Genomic DNA, 19,797 nt, shown 5'->3' on the forward strand with positions numbered 1-19,797 from the left:
ACATCTGGTGCAGGTAAAGATACAATTCAACTTATTTTCCATGACTGTATATACACACACTTAAAATAAAATTGGAACCATTCATTAATACTATTTAACAACCTGCTTATGTAAAGAGCTTAACAATATTTTGCAAACATTTTCCTGTTGTTAAACAAGGAAACTTATTATTAAAAAGCTTAATAATCCTAATCCATGCTTCCTCTCTCTGCACTCTGGGGGGCCTAGCATTTTGGTGCTTCTAAAACATTTATGGACTCTGACCTCAACTAGTCCATGTCCGGACGCTACTAATCTTTTTGGTTCTCTTGTCAAGTCTCTTAAATATCCAGAGTGGCTTTTCTCCATTTTCTCCATTTCTTTAATCTTCTAATTCTACTTAATTTTTACACTTAGAGCATGATTTGACATCCTATTTCATAAAGGAATTAGGGATCATTAGAGAACTTTGTTTTCTCCCGTTGACTGTATACATTTAACTGCATTCCTATCTGATTTTGTCTTCTTATTCTTTCTGTAACAATAAAAGAAGTGTTCCCATTCCTACCTCGGGCCAGTCTCTATTCCTAGGCTTTTGAGCTCAAGCCTTTAACCTTATGTGATCACATAATGCTTCCATTTCCATATCCTCAATATCTTCTACAGCATTTAAGTATTTCAAGTCATTCCCAGCATAAATCATAACAAAGTGGCCTTGACTCAAGTCCTCCCTCAGATACTGCCCTCGCTCTTTCCTCCAACACAGGTGTAGTGAGCAACTGTGGCACATTAAAAAGATTCAGACTTCTCTTTTCTCCTTTTCAAACAAATCTATGCCTAGACATAGTTGAATAGTCCGGAAGTGGGCGTTTGACCCAAACTAGGTTAATTGAAGTTCTTCTCTAATTTGTTTTTTTATTAATCTGGGTATTATTCCATTATATGGCTATACTACAATTGTGAATTCATTCCCCTGATGGTGAATTTTTGGTGTTTTTAGTATTTGTGCTATTATAAATAAAGCTACTATGCACATTGTTGTGCAAATCTTTTTTGAGGCATTTGTTTCCATTTCTCTTAGATAAATACTTAGGAATGGAATTTCTGGATCCTATGGTAGATGTATGTATAAATGCCCAAAGCAGGCCACCCTACAAAGTGCTATTGGCATATTGTTTTAAATTAAAGTTAGTTAAAAACAGCCAGTGTAAGAACACCTCTACCCCCCTTTGTCTCCATAAAGCGGGAAAGAAATCTCTCATATGAGAGTTGCCCGCCCTGTACCAAGAGGTATAGAGATATCCTTAACAACAAAGAGAGGGGATTCAGGGCCAAGAACACTTTATCAACAAACCTTGTACTTTTTACTAATTTACTACCCCAGCCCAAATTCTGTTCAGAATTTCATTATAATTGAAGCTCCCAAACATAAGTCTTCTTTGTCTTGTCAGTTACCCACAGAGTTATTGTCTTTGTCTAAAAAATATAAAAACTGCCTGCCTTGGCCATTTCTTTAGATCTCAATTTCATTATTGGGCCTCCATATGCTCATAATTAAAATTTGGTTGTTTTCTTCTGTTAATCTTTAGTTAATCTTTAATTTTTGGACCAGCTTGAAGATTTGTGAAGGGTAGAGAAAAAATAACTTTATAAGAAACTGCTAAACAGTTCTCCAAAGCAATTACTCCATCTTACATTCTAACTAGGAATGTACAAGAGTTCTATTTGCTTCATATTTCCACCAACATTTGATATAACCAGTCTTTGATTTTAGCCTTTTTAGAGAGAGTAAAATGCTCACTGTGGTTTTAATTTGTATTTTCCTGATGCCCAATGATGTTGAGCATCTTTTTGTGAGTTTTTTGACCTTTTGTGTTCTCTTCTTTTCTGAATTGTTGGTCAAATATTTGACACTGGAGAATCATGTACCTTCTGGAGGGTATGGCATTTTATTTACCATTGAGTGGATTAAATTCAAGACAAGAAAAAAAAAAAAGCACTAAGTTGTTCAAGCCAGGCCTTGAAATATCTTGAGGTTAAATTGAGTTTTTTAAAAAAAATTGTGTGAAAGGGCTCCCCTTCTGCCTTCCCACCAGCCAATGTTTCTAAAGTGTTGTTGCCATGTATTCTTGGGCAGCCCCTTCTTCTTCAGTTTCTGAGCTGTGCAGTGAATGCTCAGGCTGCATGTGACAGTTTCTGATTATCACTCCTCTAGTCTCACCAGGCAGGCTGCAGAGTCCCAGCAATAGCCTTTCTTGTTTTGTCATATGTCCTTCCTGGCTTAAGTGAAGCTTCACGTGTTATTTCCTATCCTATTAGTCAACTCTTCATTATGTTTCCTGGTATCCCATGGACAAATAAACAAACAAATGAATAAATCAACAAGAAGCTAACCCATCAGGATCTGTGTGCAACTCCATCATAGTAATAAGTGGCATGTGTATGCAGCATTGCAGTTTATAACATGTTTTCAGACATATAATTTATTTGTAACTTCAAAACAGTCATGGGGCATCATTATCATCTCCATTTTACAGATAAAGCAAACTAAGGCTCAGAGGGGTTAAATGAGTTGCCATGGTAATCATCCTTGGTTGTTCTTGAGAAAGGAGAGCTGTGACTGGGACTCACTAATGGCAACAGTCTCTAAAGCCACAGACCAGTGCTGGGATTAGGAGGTTATGAACCAGATGCGAAGTAACCACTTGAGCTAAGGCCAACCCCAGTGCTGGGAAGTAAGTAGCAGGGGGTGAGGAAAGAAAGGGGACCAAGCAGCTTTCAGATACTGGGCTTTTATAACTCCAAAGGGTGCTGACCTAGGCTAGCTCAAGGCACAAGGATAGCTCTTTCTATGATATGTTTTTAGGACACCCTCAAGGAATTCCCACAAAAATCTACTTTGGGCACACAGAGTGCCTCCAATTGCATCATCATTTTTCTCCTTCTATTAATTAGGACAGCACTTCTTAAACTTTTCCATTGACACTTTCTCAATGGCAGAGTCACATAAAGGCCACTCTGGGTGGGTGGTGGTCTGGAGCAGAGTTCCGAGAGGGAGCTGAAAGAGAGACATTTGTGAATCTCGTGTTTTATCTTAAACATTAATGTAGATTTCACATTTTTCTCCACAATAAACAATGTATTTTTAAAACACATGTATTTTATTATAAAAATAATGACCTTTTGCAAAGGTGTGTGTGTGTGTGTGTCTGTGTCTGTGTCTGTGTATTGTTTGTCCTCTGATTTCTGTATCCTCTTGTTTTTTTCAGTGAAAAAACAAGACTTCAGGCATTCAAAGCCCTGGTTAAAGTTAAATTGTACCTAAAAATGATATTTAAGTTTCTGTCACTAATTAATACAACTCTGTTATCAGATTAACCTAGGGAAAGTAGGAAGGACATTGGAGTTAGGAAGTAGAGAGGCAACAGAAAGAAAAGTTGAAAAATTCTGTGAAATTGCCAGAGTATTGAGTCTTGTCTTGGGCCTGAACATCACCATGATAGGCATTGTGACAGGAATAATTATTTGCCCTGACTGTGGCCCCCACCTACCCCCAAACTATGAGCAACAGTAATCAGAACATGGATCTGAGTTTTTCTTGACAATTATGACAAAAAGAATCTTTTTTAAAGATTTTTTCAATTTATTATATTTTTCAGTCATTTACATTATTTTGGGCAATTTTGAGATGATTTTTGACATATGCAAAGTTAAAACTTTCATTGGCCTTGCTCATATTTCCTGCAATTCACCAAGCCTTACAGGGAACTCTGTAACTATCATTGAGACCAACAAACAAGCAAGCGAGCAAGCAAACAAACAACATCTCTCTCTTACTCTCCTTGTCAATGAAAATGGTTGATGACTAGGATCCCGAATTCAATTCTGTGCCTATATATGATAAAGGAATTCTACAATTTGCCAATTCCAAGATAGAGAAGGAAATTTATTTTGAAAGCCACCCTAAAACCATGATGACTTTCATGGCATTTGTGATTTTGATGAAAACGAAAATGAAGTCCAAAATTTCCATGAAAAACAGTAAAAACTGTAATGTAGACTTAATCCATATTTAAGCCTTTCTGCTTGACCTCCCACAGTATTTCCTTTTCTGGATCCAGTAGATTGTTGGAGACAGAAGAGAGCTTGGAGATCATCTGCTGCCATCCAGGTTTATAAACGGGAAAATGATATCTAGACTGGTGACCTAGCCCAGGGCCCTCAGCTGGTTAGAAGGACATCTTAGACTGCAAGCTGAATCTCTAGACTTCTGGGCCAGAGCTCTTCCTACCACACTCTGCTTTGGTGGAACTGACTGAAAGCAAGTTGTTTTTGTGGAACCTACATACATCTTGGCTTAAGGTCTCTTGCTGAGGTCATTTAGACGTTAGGCATGACTGGAGTCTTCGCCCACAAGACCAGGAGCCACAAACGTATTATTTGGCTACCAGAGGATACCAGAGAATTGCTATATTGAAAAGTCTTAGAGGAGGACAACTGATTGGGAGCGGCAGGAGGTCAGGGAACTGGTCACAGAGTTCTATTTGTATAGAAAGGACGTGTTTTGCATTTTGGGAACGTTGGGGTGCTGATGGAGGTTATAGAAGATACCTGCTCCCCTCAAGCTCTTCTTCGCAACATCAGTACAACTCACATGCATAGTCACTGTTGTCACCCCTGGGAGGAGGTGGGGAATCATTCAATAAATTACTTCTTAAATATCAAAATTTATCTCAGATCTTTATACAATAGCATCCACACTTCACCATCATTGGGTTGTATATTATAGTAGTTAAAAGCTATACTTTAGAGCGCAACAAACCTGGGTGCAGACCTTGGCCATGCATTTTATTACTGTTGTACCAGGGCTACCATACATGCTCAATGCATGTTATTGGTGGAAAAGATAAAAAGTGACAAAATGCCTCTGTGGATTCAGTTGACTCACATTTGTATTTAAAAATTACAACAGCATCTACAAACAAATAACTGCAAAATGTATACAATCAGAATTACTTATTCAGACCACAGACAATGCTTTGGTTTTTTTTAAATTTTTAATGTTTATTTATTTTTGAGAGACAGACAGAGCATGAGCAGGAGAGGGACAGAGAGAGAAGGAGACACAGAATCTCAAGCAGGCTCCAGGCTCTGAGCTGTCCGCACAGACACTGACATGGGGCTCGAACTCACGAACCGTTAGAGCATGACCTGAGCCGAAGCCGGACGCTTAACCAACTGAGCCACCCAGGCGCCCCAACAATGCTTTGAATTGATTGATTTGAACCTGTTGTAATTACTGTGCAGGGTCATTGATGCATAGTGCTAGCACCTTGGATATAGTAAAAGAGCACGGATTTTGGAAACTTATAGGCCTGAACTCAAACCCCAGCTTTGCCATGTCCTATTGTGCCATCTCTGACAAGTTGCTTAACTTCTCTGAGTCTCAGTTTCCTCATCTCTAAAATAAGGGATAATATCTACCTTACAGAGCTGTTGGAAGATTGGATGATATAATGCACATAGAAACCTAATGTACGGTGGGTGTCAACTAAATATTTATTTGTATCCTCACAATTTGAGCAAAGCTTAATAATCTACATCAGTTCAAAAACATTTATTTAAATTGCAGAAGTTCTGGGCATTAAGACCTTCAGGCCTAGAAGGACTTATAACCCCACTATATGAAAATAGGGTGAAGAGTAAAATATGCTTCACATCTAACAGTATAGTACTTTCAGTGTTTTATTTTCATTTTTTATTTATGTTTCTAAAGGATTTTTTTTAATGTTTTATTTATTTTTGAGAGAGAAAGAGAGACAGCGTGAGCAGGGGAGGGTCAGAGAGAAAGGGAGATACAGTATCTGAAGTAGGCTCCAGTCTCTGAGCTAGCTGTCAGGACAGACCGTGATGCAGGGCTCAAACTCAGGAACGTGACATCATGACCTGAGCTGAAGTCAGACGCTTACCTGACTGAGCCACCCAGGTGCCCTGACAGTGTTTTATTTTTACATAAAATATACTCAGAGGGGCCTTGAGTATTATGTCAGTGTGATGTTGCCACTGTTAATGGTGATAGTTCATGTGTTCCTGAGGGCCATATTGGAGAAGCTAGACCCATGCAGAACCCCATATTAAAGAGTGGCCCAGACTACAGCATCAGTGGTGGTGGTAGAGCTGTCACCTCTCCACTACCACAAGTGATTTTCATGATAATCAGGGCAGGAATCGTCATTGGTTCAGAACATCCCTGCCTTTTGGTTTTTGTTTTTTTGGAATAGAAGACTGGAGGCCATTTAAAAGAAAATCTATTCTACAGACAGGAAGGCAGTCAGTGCAGAGATCGCTTCATAAGGGCATGATCTCCTAGAGGTTGTGGTTTATTCATTGCCAGGGAGCCTGGCAAGTTGGTTGACTCAGGCCCTTCTTCTTTCCCATCTCCTGCTCAGTCTCTCTCACACCTGTCTTCACCTGGTGGATTTATAGAAGGATTGTGTACAGTCTTAAAAACTTCTCACACATGTGGAAGGGACCCATATCAGACTTCCTCCCATTTGGAAAATGTGCTTTGTCTATTTCAAGAATGTCCCTTCCATTTCCTGTTCCCAGTGTTGCACAATGTGCTTTATCTCTTCCTTTGAACATAAATGTGAAGAAAGATACTCCATTCTTGAAAAAATGTTCATTCCTGGCCAAATCTTTTTTTTCCATTTCTTCAGATAGTTTGGGAAACCAGCACCCATGTTGCTTACTCCCTGGCTTTGTGCTGATCTCCCAGAGCAGGTAGCCAATCTTGGCTTTGTCAGTCAGTGTAGAATTGGAGCAAGGGGCCCTGTGACATATTCGTATGTGGATCATGTGACAATGGAATGAGGAACAAAGAGCAGGAGGCTCAGACTTCAGGCAAACAACCAACTTAGGAATGAGAGCTGCTAGTATTTCCTGTTTATCTTTTTTATGCTAATTATCTGCTTCTTGTTCTCAAATTTAGAAGCTGTTGACCTAGCTCAATTTTAGATACTGTCCACCAAATATATGCCTCCACGACAACTTGGGGGTTCATTAGATTAATTAATTAATAGTGGTTAATAAATGCTTTGAAATATTTTTATTAAAAGGGCCACCTGAGTCCAAAGTATTATTATAATCAGGTCTAATGAGGTCAGTGGTTTAAAGAGAGGGTTTTAAACCATATATAAACCTCTTCCAATGATCAGTGGTACAGGATGTAGGTAAGAAGAGGCAGGTGAGTTTACATGCTGGGGTTTAAAACCTCCCTCCACAGTGGTAAAGCCACACTGAAGTCTGCTTGGATTGAAGCCAGGTACTCACATATCTACCAACTAATGGATTCTCAAATTGTTTAACCTGTCTTTTAGGACAAAGGCCACTGCTTTGTTAAAGGCTGGCGTGCAGGGCTGTACTGAGGACGGGGACCTTTCCCAAACTGAGAGGGGAGACTTTCTCTGCAAGTCCACAAGCCAGGTTAGTGCTAGCCTTCTCGTGTCTCGTAGAGCATGTAAGCTGTCTTTTGAATGAAACCAAGAATAGAGTCGATGGAGGAATGTAGGGAGCACAGCTAACCTCTTCTGAGTCATGATCTCTAATGCTTCTCTCATGAGTTCTTATGATTTTCTAAGGAGACTTGTAGAAGAATGGGAACAAAATTATAACGTAAACAAGTTTGGAGATGGAATGGGAGTGTGTGTGTGTGTGTGTGTGTGTGTGTGTGTGTGTGTGTGTGTAACTTATGTAAGATATTTGTAGGGTCATGTCAATATGAAGTTGGATTAAAGAGTTGGGAGATTATACTTAGGCAAGAGAGTGAGTGATTCAATGAACCATAAAACTGAGCCTTTGAGAATAATATCTTAGAACTGGTGAAAGGGTATTATATTTGAAATGACTCTAAATTTTTAAAAATCAAAACAAAGTTCATTTAGGAAACTTTCAGGTTTTAAAAGTAACCAGTTTCTCTTTCGAGTCATAGCAGGTGCTGCAGGATAAGATTCACCACCATGCTATCCTCTATCCTGTTTTGGGGACTTGTTGCTCTCATTGGTAAGTCATTGACTGACATTTTGTATTGTTTGCAGGGTGTCCACAAAAATCTGTAGCACAGTCATGAATCAGAAAAAGCAATGATTACATGTAATGGAGGGGTGGGCTAATCATCCTGGCCATCAATCAACTCCATAATTAAGAGTGTATTCTGCTTGCCAAGCAGGTGAAGGTGATATCAATGAGAATTTATGGAACAATGCCTTGGAAGGCAAGACATATGAAGACAAGATTATCAATACTAGGCAGTAAATAAGAGTTAAATGAATGTAGACAGAAAAGAGACTAGTCTGAGAGGAGTTAAGATCAAGAGTTCTTATCTAGTCATGTTGTTGATACCAAAAGTCTTTCCTAGGGGATGTGATACTTGAAGAATGTGTTGTGTTTTAATAAGAGAAGAAAGGAGCCACTGGATGGGTTGAATGCCTTTAGTATAGAAAGGCAGAAGTGCATGGAAAGTATTTGGGGTGCAATAAACAGATCAGTGTCATCAGAAGAAGTGAAGATTTCTGAAGGGAAGGCTAAAACTGTACGCTGGTGAGATGGTGAGGGACTCTGAATAAGAAAAAATTGAAACCTTGGCTTAAGAAAAATGAAAAGACATTATAAACAATGTTCAGGTTTGTTTATGAATAGATTGAAGATTGAGAAGAAAGTGTTTCTAAAATGTTTAATTCTAAATTTGAAAAAGTGAGGCTACAGAAAAATGATAATTTCCAAATATTTATATGGTCAAAGACAGGGGAACATACTTTAGAATTTTTATTCCTTCTTTAATTCCCAGGTGACAGCAGAGTATAGCCAGTAGACTAATTATAAGCTACTATACTAGCTATGTTTAACTGAAAGGTGACTATTATTAAGAAGGGACTGTGTGTTTCTGATGTCAACACAAGTAACTTAAGTCCATGGTCATATTCTAATTCCTTTCAGTCAAACTTTGGTATATATGAATCTGTTGGAAATCCTAGCTAAAGTGGAGATTCTTTGACCTAAAACCTAAAGACTGGCTCAACCAACCTAATATGAGGAGGCCATAGATATGCATTTTTAATAGGCATCCAGATCACTTTTATACTTGGGGCCACACATTGAGCATGGCAAAGGCTGGCTCTCCAGTAAAAAGAAATTGAAATTTTTGACATATGGTGGACACTAGATAATTCCTTTACTTCTCATCCATCGATCCATGTATTTATTCACAAATATTTATTGAATGTCCACTTTATGTCAGGCATTATTCTAGGTGCTGAGGAAGATTTGGCAGGAAAAAACATTCTAATGGAGGAGCAGACAGAAAAAAAGAGAGGAATAAATAAAAGAAGAAAGGAAGGAAGACATGTCAGATGTGATAGGTGATATAAACAAAATAATGTAAGGTAATGGGAGACAAGGAATGAGGCATGAGTATGCTGCCTTTTTAATGTAAGTAGGAAAAAATGCTCTTTAATAAGGTAATTTTTAAAAGTTTGTTGTAGAATGTTTCAAACATATAAAATGGGAGAGGGAATAGCATAATTAACTCCCATTGACTCATAATTAACCCCATCAAGCATATAGTTTTCAACATTTTGATATTCTTATTTTATATATCACTCATCTTTGTTGTTGTTGTTGTTGTTGTTGTTGTTGTTGTTTGGTGATGGGGAGGTTGAAATATTTTAAAGCAACCCAAAACATCAAAACATTTTACCGGTAAATGTTTTAGAGTATGTGTCTATAACATATAAGAACCACTTCTGGCACGAGAAGACGTTCTTGGGTGACCTTAAGCATTTCCTCCCCCGGACCAGGAATGAGCCCTTTTTTCTGAGAAGCACTGGTTCCTTTGAGTGGGAAATAGTATTTATTTATTTATTTTTAATGTTTTATTTATTTTTGATACAGAGAGAGATAGAGCATGAGAGGGGGAGGGGCAGAGAGAGAAGGAGACACAGAACCGGAAGCAGGCTCCAGGCTCTGAGCTAGGTGTCAGCACAGAGCCTGATGCGGGGCTTGAACCCACGAACGTGAGATCTGACCTGAGCCGAAGTTGGACGTTTAACCGACTGAGCCACCCAGGTGCCCCATGAGTGGGAAATAGTATTTAGAGACCATAGTATGGGTACCAGTGGTGCTCCATTGCTATGGGGCTGTTATTCCAGGTCTTTTCAGTGGAGAGAACTTAGAAAGTACATATTTTTTAAAAGAGAAAAATAGTTATGCATTCATACTGATATTTCACATTTATATTTGTGAATACAAAGGATTTACTAAAAATCTCGGTTCTGAGTAACATTAACATGATTACTTATTTACATATAATAGTTTCAAAGTAACATTAACATAATTACTTATTTACATATAGCTTCAAAATAACTATTACCAACCAACAATAATCCTGTGAATATAGTTTAAGATTTTCTTGATTCTTTATGTTCATAGGATGTATTCTACTAGTTATATATACTTACATTGACTTGGTTTTTTTTCTACATTGACTTGTTTTTAAGTCACTTGAAGTAAACCTTTTCTATGTGTTAGTTAAAATTTCAATTTGATAATAAAGTTGGGTTTATTTGTCTTTTAGGATATTTTTTATATTTAATTTTTTAAATCATGTAAACATTTACATGGCTCAAAAATAAAAACTATAAAAAAGATACATTTACAGAAGTCTAATCTCTATTCTTGTCCCCTTTACTGCCACTTACTTTCCCCCATAACTTACAAATTTGTTAGTTTTTGGTTTATCCTTGTGTTGTTTCTTTCTAATATATAAAGAAATCACACACACACAATCATATTTTTCCCTTTTTCAAACAAAGAGTACAATTCTATAAATACTATTCTGTACCTAGAGATAATGTTATAGAATCATATAGAGTTCTTCCTCTTTCCTCTTAGTAGCTGCATAGTAATCTGTTGTGGAGGTGGCTTGGCTTATTCAGTCCCTACATTAATGACACTTGCATTGTTCCCAGACCTTTGCTGGTATAAACAGTGCTGAAACAACAGCCTATTGCAAAATCCCCTTCCACAGCAATGTAGAAGACTGCCTATTGCCCCATAGCCTTGTTGTCAGAGTACATTGCCAAACTTTTGAATTCTTGCCAATTAAATTGGTAAAACATAGTGTCTCAGTGATGTTTTAATATGCATTCTCTTTTGAGTGTGGTTGAGTGTCTTTTTATACATTTAAGGAGTTTTTCCTTTTTTGTTTATGATCTGTTTATTCATATCTTTTTCTGATAAGGTGTTATTTGAACAGGTCTTAAAGGACAGCAAATCATGTAGATACCTGGAGAAATAGCATTCCAGGAAAAATATTCTGCAAAATATTCTGCAAATATAAAGGCTTTGGGCCAGGAACTTGCCTGCATGTTGAAGGATCAGTAAGGAGAAGGATGTAATTGGAGAAGAGTGTGGGAAGGGAAGAAGTTGAAAAGTGAGCAGAGGCCAGATCAGGTAGGGCTTGGAGGCCACAACTGAATGATTGGAAAGCTATTGGAAGGTTAAGAGAGAAGACTGATATGATCCCAGACATGTTTCCATAGACTACTCTGACTGCTGGGGATTAGGCTGCAAGGGTAGAGGAAGGAGGTCAGTTAGGAGGCTATTACAATAATCAAGGTGAGCAATGGTGGTGGTTTGGACCCTGGTGGTGGTAGTGAGAAGTGGTCAGATTCTGGATATATGTTGTCAGTCTGCACCCTTTCTCACAGCTTCCATGCCTCTATCTTACATATGATCCATGTCATGGAAATCTATTCATTCATTCATTCATTCATGTATATTTCCTACACATATTGTAGGCACAAGGTATACTAAGGGCCACGGAGAGTGCCAGTGTGATGGGTCCTGCTCTTTGTTGTCACATGGGAATCCACACTGCTTTGAGAAGCTTAATGGCATTGCTAGTTTCTGCTGCTTTTATTATCTAAATAGGCTTTCTTAGTATTCTGAGGTTGATAGTTTCACTGTCTGACTTCCTGTGCATTTACAAAATTTTGTTGCTGTTGTTTGCCTGTTTGTAGATGGGAGAGGGTAGATTGTACCTATAGTTTTATTTGTTTGGGTGAATTTTGCTTTTTATTTTTTAATTTTTTAAAAAATTGTTTGTTATTTTTGAGAGAGAAAGAGAGATAGAAAGAGCACAAGCAGAGGAGAGGCAGATAGATAGGGAGACACAGACTCTGAAGCAGACTCCAGGCTCTGAGCTGTCATGGAGCCCAATGCAGGGCTCGGACTCACTAACATGGAGATCACATGACCTGAGCCGAAGTCGGATGCCCAACACACTGAGCCACTCAGGAGCACCCTAAGTTTTGCTTTTTAAAAAAGTTAATCTTTAGGGTTGCTTTGTTTTCCTTTTAAAATAAATGTTTATAAGAAAGAGTTCCTTTGGTTGTGTCCCTAATTCTCAGAGAGTCTTTTTATACTGTCAAGTTAATCAGAACAAGACCTATGGTGAATGGTCCCATTTAAAAACACCATTTACAACACTAAATAAAACAACATAGTTGTTTTTTTAATTAATTTTTAAGAGAGAGTGGGAGAGAGAGAGAGAGTGAGAGCTAGAGTAAGCAGGGGAAGGGCACAGAGAGAGAGGGAGAGAAAATTCCCAAGCGGGCTCCAAGCTGTCAGGCGAGAGCCTGACGCAAGGCTTGAACTCAAACTGTGAGATTATGACCTGAGCTGAAATAAGGAGTTGAATGCTTAACTGACTGAGCCATACAGTTGCCTCAACATAGTTTTTTTTTTTTACATCAAATGCTTTAACAAACATAATTTCTTATAACAAATATATAGTCTTAAGATATAAGTCAACAACCTAGGAACTATTAGAGCAAACTTTTCAACTTACAGAAAAGCTGTTTATCTCTTAGCAAATAGACTTGGACAGAAAGTCACTTCATAATGGCAAAATAAAAAATATGAATGAATTTAACTTAAATATTTATGGTAAGTTAAATTTTATTTCCAATTATACTTAGAGACTCAACTTTACAGAAACATCGTATAAAATGGATATTTTAAGTTAATGGCACCTTTCTTTTTATCTTACATGATATTTTTACCCTTCTTTGTTATATTCTTAAACAAAGGCAATTGTTAATACAGATGCTTACATTCCAGAAGTATTTGTGTCAGAAGTGTCTTAAATTTCTCTCAAAGTTCCTGCTTAAAACTCTAGTGAAATTTTTTTTATTTATTTAAAAATTTTTTAAATGTTCGTTCATTTCTGAGAGAGAGACAGAGTGTGAGTGGGAGAGGGGCAGAGAGAGAGGGAGACACAGAAGTCAAAACAGGCTCCAGGCTCTGAGCTGTCAGTGCAGAGCTCGATGTGGGGCTCAAATTCACAAAGTGTGAGGTCATGACCTTAGCTGAAGTTGGATACTTAACCGACTGAGCCACTAAGACACCCCTCTAGTGGCAATTTTAATTCTGATCAAGATTACAGCAAATGTTTTTGAGACCTACAAAAATTTGATTTTTCATAATACTTTCTACAATGTTTGGAATTAAGTGCTTTATTAAACATTTTTGGGGGAGACAGCTGTCTGGCTCAGTCAGTAGAGCATGCAACTGTGATCTCTGGTCACTTTGGGTGTGAAGACTACTTAAAACAATTTTTTTAAGGTTGGAGTAAAGTGGGAAGGAGGAATCTTCTATTCTTTGTTGTCTAATGACCCATCCTAAGGGTCTTGGGAAGGACTTGGATAAGAGCAAACCTATGGCTTTGCCATTGATATAGTAATGCTCATTATAGCAACTAGACTGATATTCTCACAGGCTTCATGTAGATTATCATTCTGTCCCCCAGGCACTTCTAGGGGCTCATACCCTTTCACTCAGTCAATGAGCCCTCATCTGCATCCCCGCCTGTACCATGGCTGCTACGGTGACATCTTGACCATGGAGACCTCTGGTGCTCCTTGTGATATAACCAGGTTGATTAACTGTGGTAAGTGAAAAGCAAAGCCAACATTTGGCTTTCCCCTTTTCATTATTTTCAGATCCATTTTTAGGAAGTAGCTTAATTTTAAAAAGGCATAATCATTGTTACAGCAATAATACCAAAATTAAAAATTAGAAGAAAGCAGAATCCTGACCAACCTACCAAGTTGTTTCTTTTCATTTTCCCACTGTTCTTCCCAAACTTTGTCCAAATGGGTTTATTTTTATGTATTGAATTGTTGCTTACATAAAATATTAAATTCTGGCTTTGTTTTTTTGGTTTGTTGTTGGTTTTATACTTCATGTTACAGCATGAGCATTTTAAGCAAGTCTCTGGCTCTTTGTATATCTTCTCTTTTGAGAATTCTGTTCCAAAGTCATCTTCATGTTATCCCAGTATTAGAAAGTCAGCACTGGAACCCACAACAAGGTCGATCTAATCCTACCTCTCCAACTGATAGATTTGAAAACTGAGGCTCAGCAAGAAGAGACTTCCCAAGGGTCTGAAACTAGGTAGTGGGAGAATCAGACTCAAATTTAGGTTGGCTGAGTCCTAGTCCAAGAGTCTTCCCAATGCACCAATGTGGCAGGTAGCAGAAGATCAAGAAAGACAGCAGAAGTGGTATCTGCCTGGGGTTGTGGACCTTTCAAGGTTTATGCAATTAGAGATTGGAAAATATCCTAGAATAGTCCCAAGATGTGGTCAGGCACTGTGACAAACTTACTAAACTTTGCAAGAGGGTTTTCTTCTGGAGTAACAGTTTATTTTCTATTGACTTAGGGATCCGTGGTTCTGAAATGTTTGCTGAGATGGATTTGAAGGCCTTAAAGCCTTACCAGGTTCTGATCAAAGAAGTTGGGCTGAGGCACTGTGTGGACCCTGCTCTCATTGCAGCCATCATCTCCAGAGAAAGCCACGGTGGAGCCGTCCTGCAAGATGGCTGGGACCACACAGGACTTAGATTTGGCTTGATGCAGGTACTTGGGAAGGAACTTTCAGTCAGTCCTCCTTCACCCTTCTTTATGGAAGCCCAACCCAAACTTGATATTTGTTTGCAGTACTTCCAGGCTTCACCCTGGTACTTCAGCATTATTTGTATTTCTGTATTTTTCTAACATGTTTTGGTTATTTCATTCAAGATTAATCAGTTATTAGCTGTCTCCAGAAAAAGTATTTAATGAATTTTATAATTACAATTTGTAATTAATAATACACTTAATTGAGAAAATCTTATAAAGAACATTATTAAAGGTGTCCATTTTCGGGTTCATAAAGTAGTAAATTTTATCCATGTAGATCAAAACACTATAATTAAGCTCTATTTGAATTTTTTTTAACGTTTTATTTTATTTTTGATGCAGGGAGAGACAGAGCATGAGAGGGGGAGGGGCAGAGAGAGAAGGAGACACAGAACCGGAAGCAGGCTCCAGGCTCTGAGCTAGCTGTCAGCACAGAGCCTGACGTGGGGCTTGAACCCACGAACGTGAGATCTGACCTGAGCCGAAGTTGGAGGCTTAACTGACTGAGCCACCCAGGCTCCCCTAAGCTCTATTTGAACCAATTTTTTTTTTTAAAGCAAATCGGAGGAAGGCAATCCAAATTATCTGGATGTTTGCTTCCTGTCTTTATTTTTTTATTTTAATTTTTTAAATATAGTTTATTGTCAAGTTGGTTTCCATAACACCCAGTGCTCATCCCAACAAGTATCCTCCTCAATGCCCATCATCCATTTTCCTGTCTCCCCCACCCCCCATCAACCCTCCGTTTTTTCTCAGTATTTAAGAGTCTCTTATTGTTTGCTTCCCTCCCTTTCCGTAACTGTTTATTTCCCCTTCCCTTCCCCCATGGTCTTCTGTTACATTTCTCCTGAGCCACATATGAGTGAAAACGTATGGTATCTGTCTTTCTCCGACTGGCTTATTTCACTTAGCATAATACCCTCGAGTTCCATCCTTTCTACAAATGGCCAGATTTCATTCTTTCTCATTGCCATGTAGTATTCCATTGTATAGATAAACCACATCTTCTTGATTCATTCATTAGTTGATGGACATTTACACTCTTTCCATGATTTGGCTATTGTTGAAAGTGCTGCTGTGATATTGGGGTACATGTGCCCCTATGCATCAGCACTTCTGTATATCTTAGGTAAATTCCTAGCAGTGCTATTGCTGGGTCATAGGGGAGTTCTATTGTTAATTTTTTGAGGAACCTCCACACTGTTTTCCAGAGTGGCTGCACCAGTTTACATTCCCACCAACAGTGTAGGAGGGTGCCCATCTCTCCACACCCTTGCCAGCATCTATAGTCTCTTGATTTGTTCATTTTAGCCACTCTGACCGGTGTGAGGTGGTATCTCAGTGTGGTTTTGATTTGCATTTCCTCCAGTCTTTATTTTTAATTGTCTGTAGAAATCCAGACTTTCAGCTGTCCCAGTTAGAAACAAATTTTTATTTTTGACTGCAAATATCTAGACATTGAATGCTAATTATGTTTTGAAACCACTTTTTCATGTATTTATTTCTACTTGAGAGCTTAACTAAAATTATGCCACCTTAACATCTCCTAAATCATACTTCGTTTCTCTGACTCTCTTTTCTGTGAAAGGACTATAGAATTGATTCTGTGGAGATAAAGTTAGGGGGCCAAGGCTGCTGTCTGTGTACTTGGACACAAGGAAGAGAAAGCAGGAATAGCAGAAAAATGTGTTGCTTCATGCAGATGCTGACATTATTATCTGATTTTTCTAGCTTGATAAAAAAATTCATCACCCTGTTGGCACCTGGGACAGCAAAGAACACCTATTGCAGGCTGTTGGGATTCTAACAGACAAAATTAAGGCAATTCAGAAAAAATTCCCCACATGGAGTGTGGCTCAACATCTCAAAGGTAGGCCATATTTGTGGAGCTTTGTTAAAAAGAGCAGTGAGTGAGACCCCTCAAGACAAGATGAGCCCTGGGCCTCTCTGAGAGTTTTCCCATGGGGTCAACAGTGGGCATGGAGGAGCTGCCAGAAAACTGCACTAGTTTTCTCTGAACCACTGAGTCACTTTGAGTGGTCTTCCTCCCCAACTTCCATTTCCTCTTCTGCCAGATGTTGGCATTCTCATCATTGGTTACTGAGCCACTGAGTGATGCCTTGAGAATTAATGCCATTGTTTAAAAGACTATATTTTCCTTCCTCTGATAGGTTTTTTCTTGATGAAAAAAATGTTGACCTCTTTATGAATTATTTGAACAAACTTTTACTCTGTGAGCATTCTCAGCGACATTGGGCTTTAGGTACCATGACATGTCCAAGTGGAGATTTCTGCTTGGCTGATCACAGATCTCAAGTTCAGCATCTTCCAGACTGAATTAAGTCACTAGCTTCTCACCATAAACTTGCTTTTTCCTCTGCATTTTCTGTCTCTGAAAGATGCCAAAACATGTCTAGTCATCACAGCCAGAAAAACAGATTATTTCCTTAGGTTCCTTGGTTCTGTGTCTTCACAACCAGGTACACTAAGTCTTACTAAAGTCTACCTCCTATAGACTCATGGTATGCATATACCTCTCTCCTCCCACACTTTAACATCCTTAATTTAGAATAAACAATTTCTTTTTTCTATTTCAAAGTCCTTGAAGTCAGGGATCAGGACCAGGGAGCTTTTTCTCTATACATCAGAGCAGAGCACAATTATGTTAAACATATAAGTAACTATTAATGATCAAAATTCTTGGGTAAAATACACCTACGCATACACATATCCCTACACAGAAATGATTACATCTTAGGTACCGTTGTGCACCCTGAACTCAGTGTGGCACCCATCCTGGCACATAGTAGGTGCTTAAAAACATTTATTGAACGTCTAAAAAAGTGAGTGAATAAGTAATATTTTTTAATGAATAAATTATCTAATGAGTGAGAGAGTGTTGTAAGCATTCTCAGACTGATTTGCTGGGGATCTCCTTTTGCCAGGCCTGGATTGTATAAGAAGCGAATATGACTTTGTAGCAAGAAATACAAAAGCCTTTTAAAAGGAGAGAGAAGGAAAACACTCTGGAATTCTCCCAGAGATTCTTGGGGTGGTTGATCTTTTTAGGAGGGGAGGTAAGGGGAAGGAGGATCTGGGACTGCATGCTTTGGAAGACGTGCCTAGGGGGCTTACATCTTGGGAATGCTCAAAGCTGATTTCCACTGACAGTTAATGTTTCAATTTGAACCTCTGTTTCGTTTCAGGTGGTCTCTCAGCGTTTAAGTCAGGAATCGATGCTATTGCAACCCCAGTGGACATAGACAATGACTTGGTCAATGATCTTCTTGCCCGAGCTAAATTCTATAAAAGACATGGTTTCTAGGCAAGGTTCTACGGGTGAGCTGGGCTGGCAGGTCCTCAGATGGTTCTGAGTTTGATATGGATGCTTATACTCAACACTGGCAAAGAAATAGCTGCAATTATGACAGAGAATTCATTTCTCAGTTTTCTTAATGCAAATAAGCATTAAAAAAGAAAAGAAAACCCATCCAGTTTATAGTATGGTTCCCACAAAATGCACATAGATTTCTGCAAAATGATTTTGTTGTAGGTGTGAATATCATGGTAACTGACACCTACATATTCCAGTGAGGGCTTATTTTATCCCATGATTTCAATGGGATAAACTGACCCCATGTTCTACTGGAATTGCTAACAAGAGAGCCTGACCTGAGCTTTTGTCTTTTTCCAAGTATCTGTCCAAGTATTTTGTCTTTTTCCAAGTATGAGGGCTTTGAGTGAATATGCCTACTAAGAAGCCAGTCAACCTGTGAGACAATGGAGAAGCTAAAGATGGAATTCTAGCTTCACAAGTAACTCAGAGCTGACTGTGGTAAAGCCGATCTTCTGAAAGTGATATATATTCCACATCCTTGGCTCACATCAAGTTTCCGTGTCTTCTTCCTCTTGTTTGCTAAAGATCCAGGGACTGGCTTCTATTTTCAGTAACTGCTGCCACACACTTGTTGAAGAAATCTACTTCCCACAAACCATGGTTGAAGATAAGCATATAGGACCTGACTCAGTTATGGTTCTTTAATTGTAAGCAAAAGTAACCAAATTTGGAAAATTAAAGGAAGAAATAGCCATTATGAGAAGGCCATCAAATGGCTCCCAGAAACAACAAGGTCAAGGACATGAAGAGAAACCAGGCAACTCTGGGCAGCAGGAACTGGTTGACCATAGTTGATAGCATTTCCATTGCATGAATGAATTAGCACTCTCTCTACATAAGTAGAGTCCAGAGGCTTTCTCTCCCATCCTTTCATTATTTTGTTTCACTTTCATAGTCCCAGAAGAGAGATTCCGATGGGCTTATCTTGGGGCATCTACATACGAGCCTTGGCTAATCTTTGGTCTTGCCCAGACAACCCACGAGGGAAAAGAGACATTTCTCTAGAACAAAACTTGGTGCAGTTTGTGGCTTTCTTTCCATACTCAGGAGAAGACACAAATAATAATTTTGGAGTGTAAAGCCCTGTTGGAATGTCAAAATCCCTGACAACAGGGTTCTTGCTTGGCCTTTATTTTCCTTTGGGATATTTGATAAGGGTTCTATTCATTACTTCTCTTTCTGAGGAGGAATAAAAATTAAACCCATCTACCTCTAAGTTCCCCTGGAGAAAGCCAAGTAAACCATTCTCTGCCCCAAAACCTCTCAACTCAGTCTAAAGATTTGACCAAGGCAGAACTGGGACTCTGTGTTTCACTGAGAAGAGCCATTGTTCAGCTAGCATGGCAGCCCTGCAGCATACAGTCCAACATCCTTTATGATTGGTGGAGGACCATACTGTA

General features: G+C 38.7%; 1 protein-coding gene across 1 annotated transcript; it reads left to right on the forward strand.

The window, feature by feature from the left end:
* The first annotated feature begins 7,417 nt into the window (after nt 1-7,417).
* On the forward strand, nt 7,418-18,725 carry LYG2 (lysozyme g2). Its single transcript, XM_029936208.1, has 6 exons — nt 7,418-7,464; nt 7,973-8,040; nt 13,847-13,987; nt 14,762-14,958; nt 16,732-16,870; nt 18,207-18,725. The coding sequence occupies exons 2-6, from the start codon at nt 7,998-8,000 to the stop codon at nt 18,323-18,325; spliced, it is 639 nt and encodes a 212-aa protein (XP_029792068.1). The 5' UTR covers nt 7,418-7,464; nt 7,973-7,997; the 3' UTR covers nt 18,326-18,725.
* The last annotated feature ends 1,072 nt before the right edge of the window (nt 18,726-19,797 follow it).

This window comes from Suricata suricatta, chromosome 4, assembly GCF_006229205.1.
Source record: "Suricata suricatta isolate VVHF042 chromosome 4, meerkat_22Aug2017_6uvM2_HiC, whole genome shotgun sequence".
In the NCBI taxonomy this organism is placed as follows: Eukaryota; Metazoa; Chordata; class Mammalia; order Carnivora; family Herpestidae; genus Suricata; species Suricata suricatta.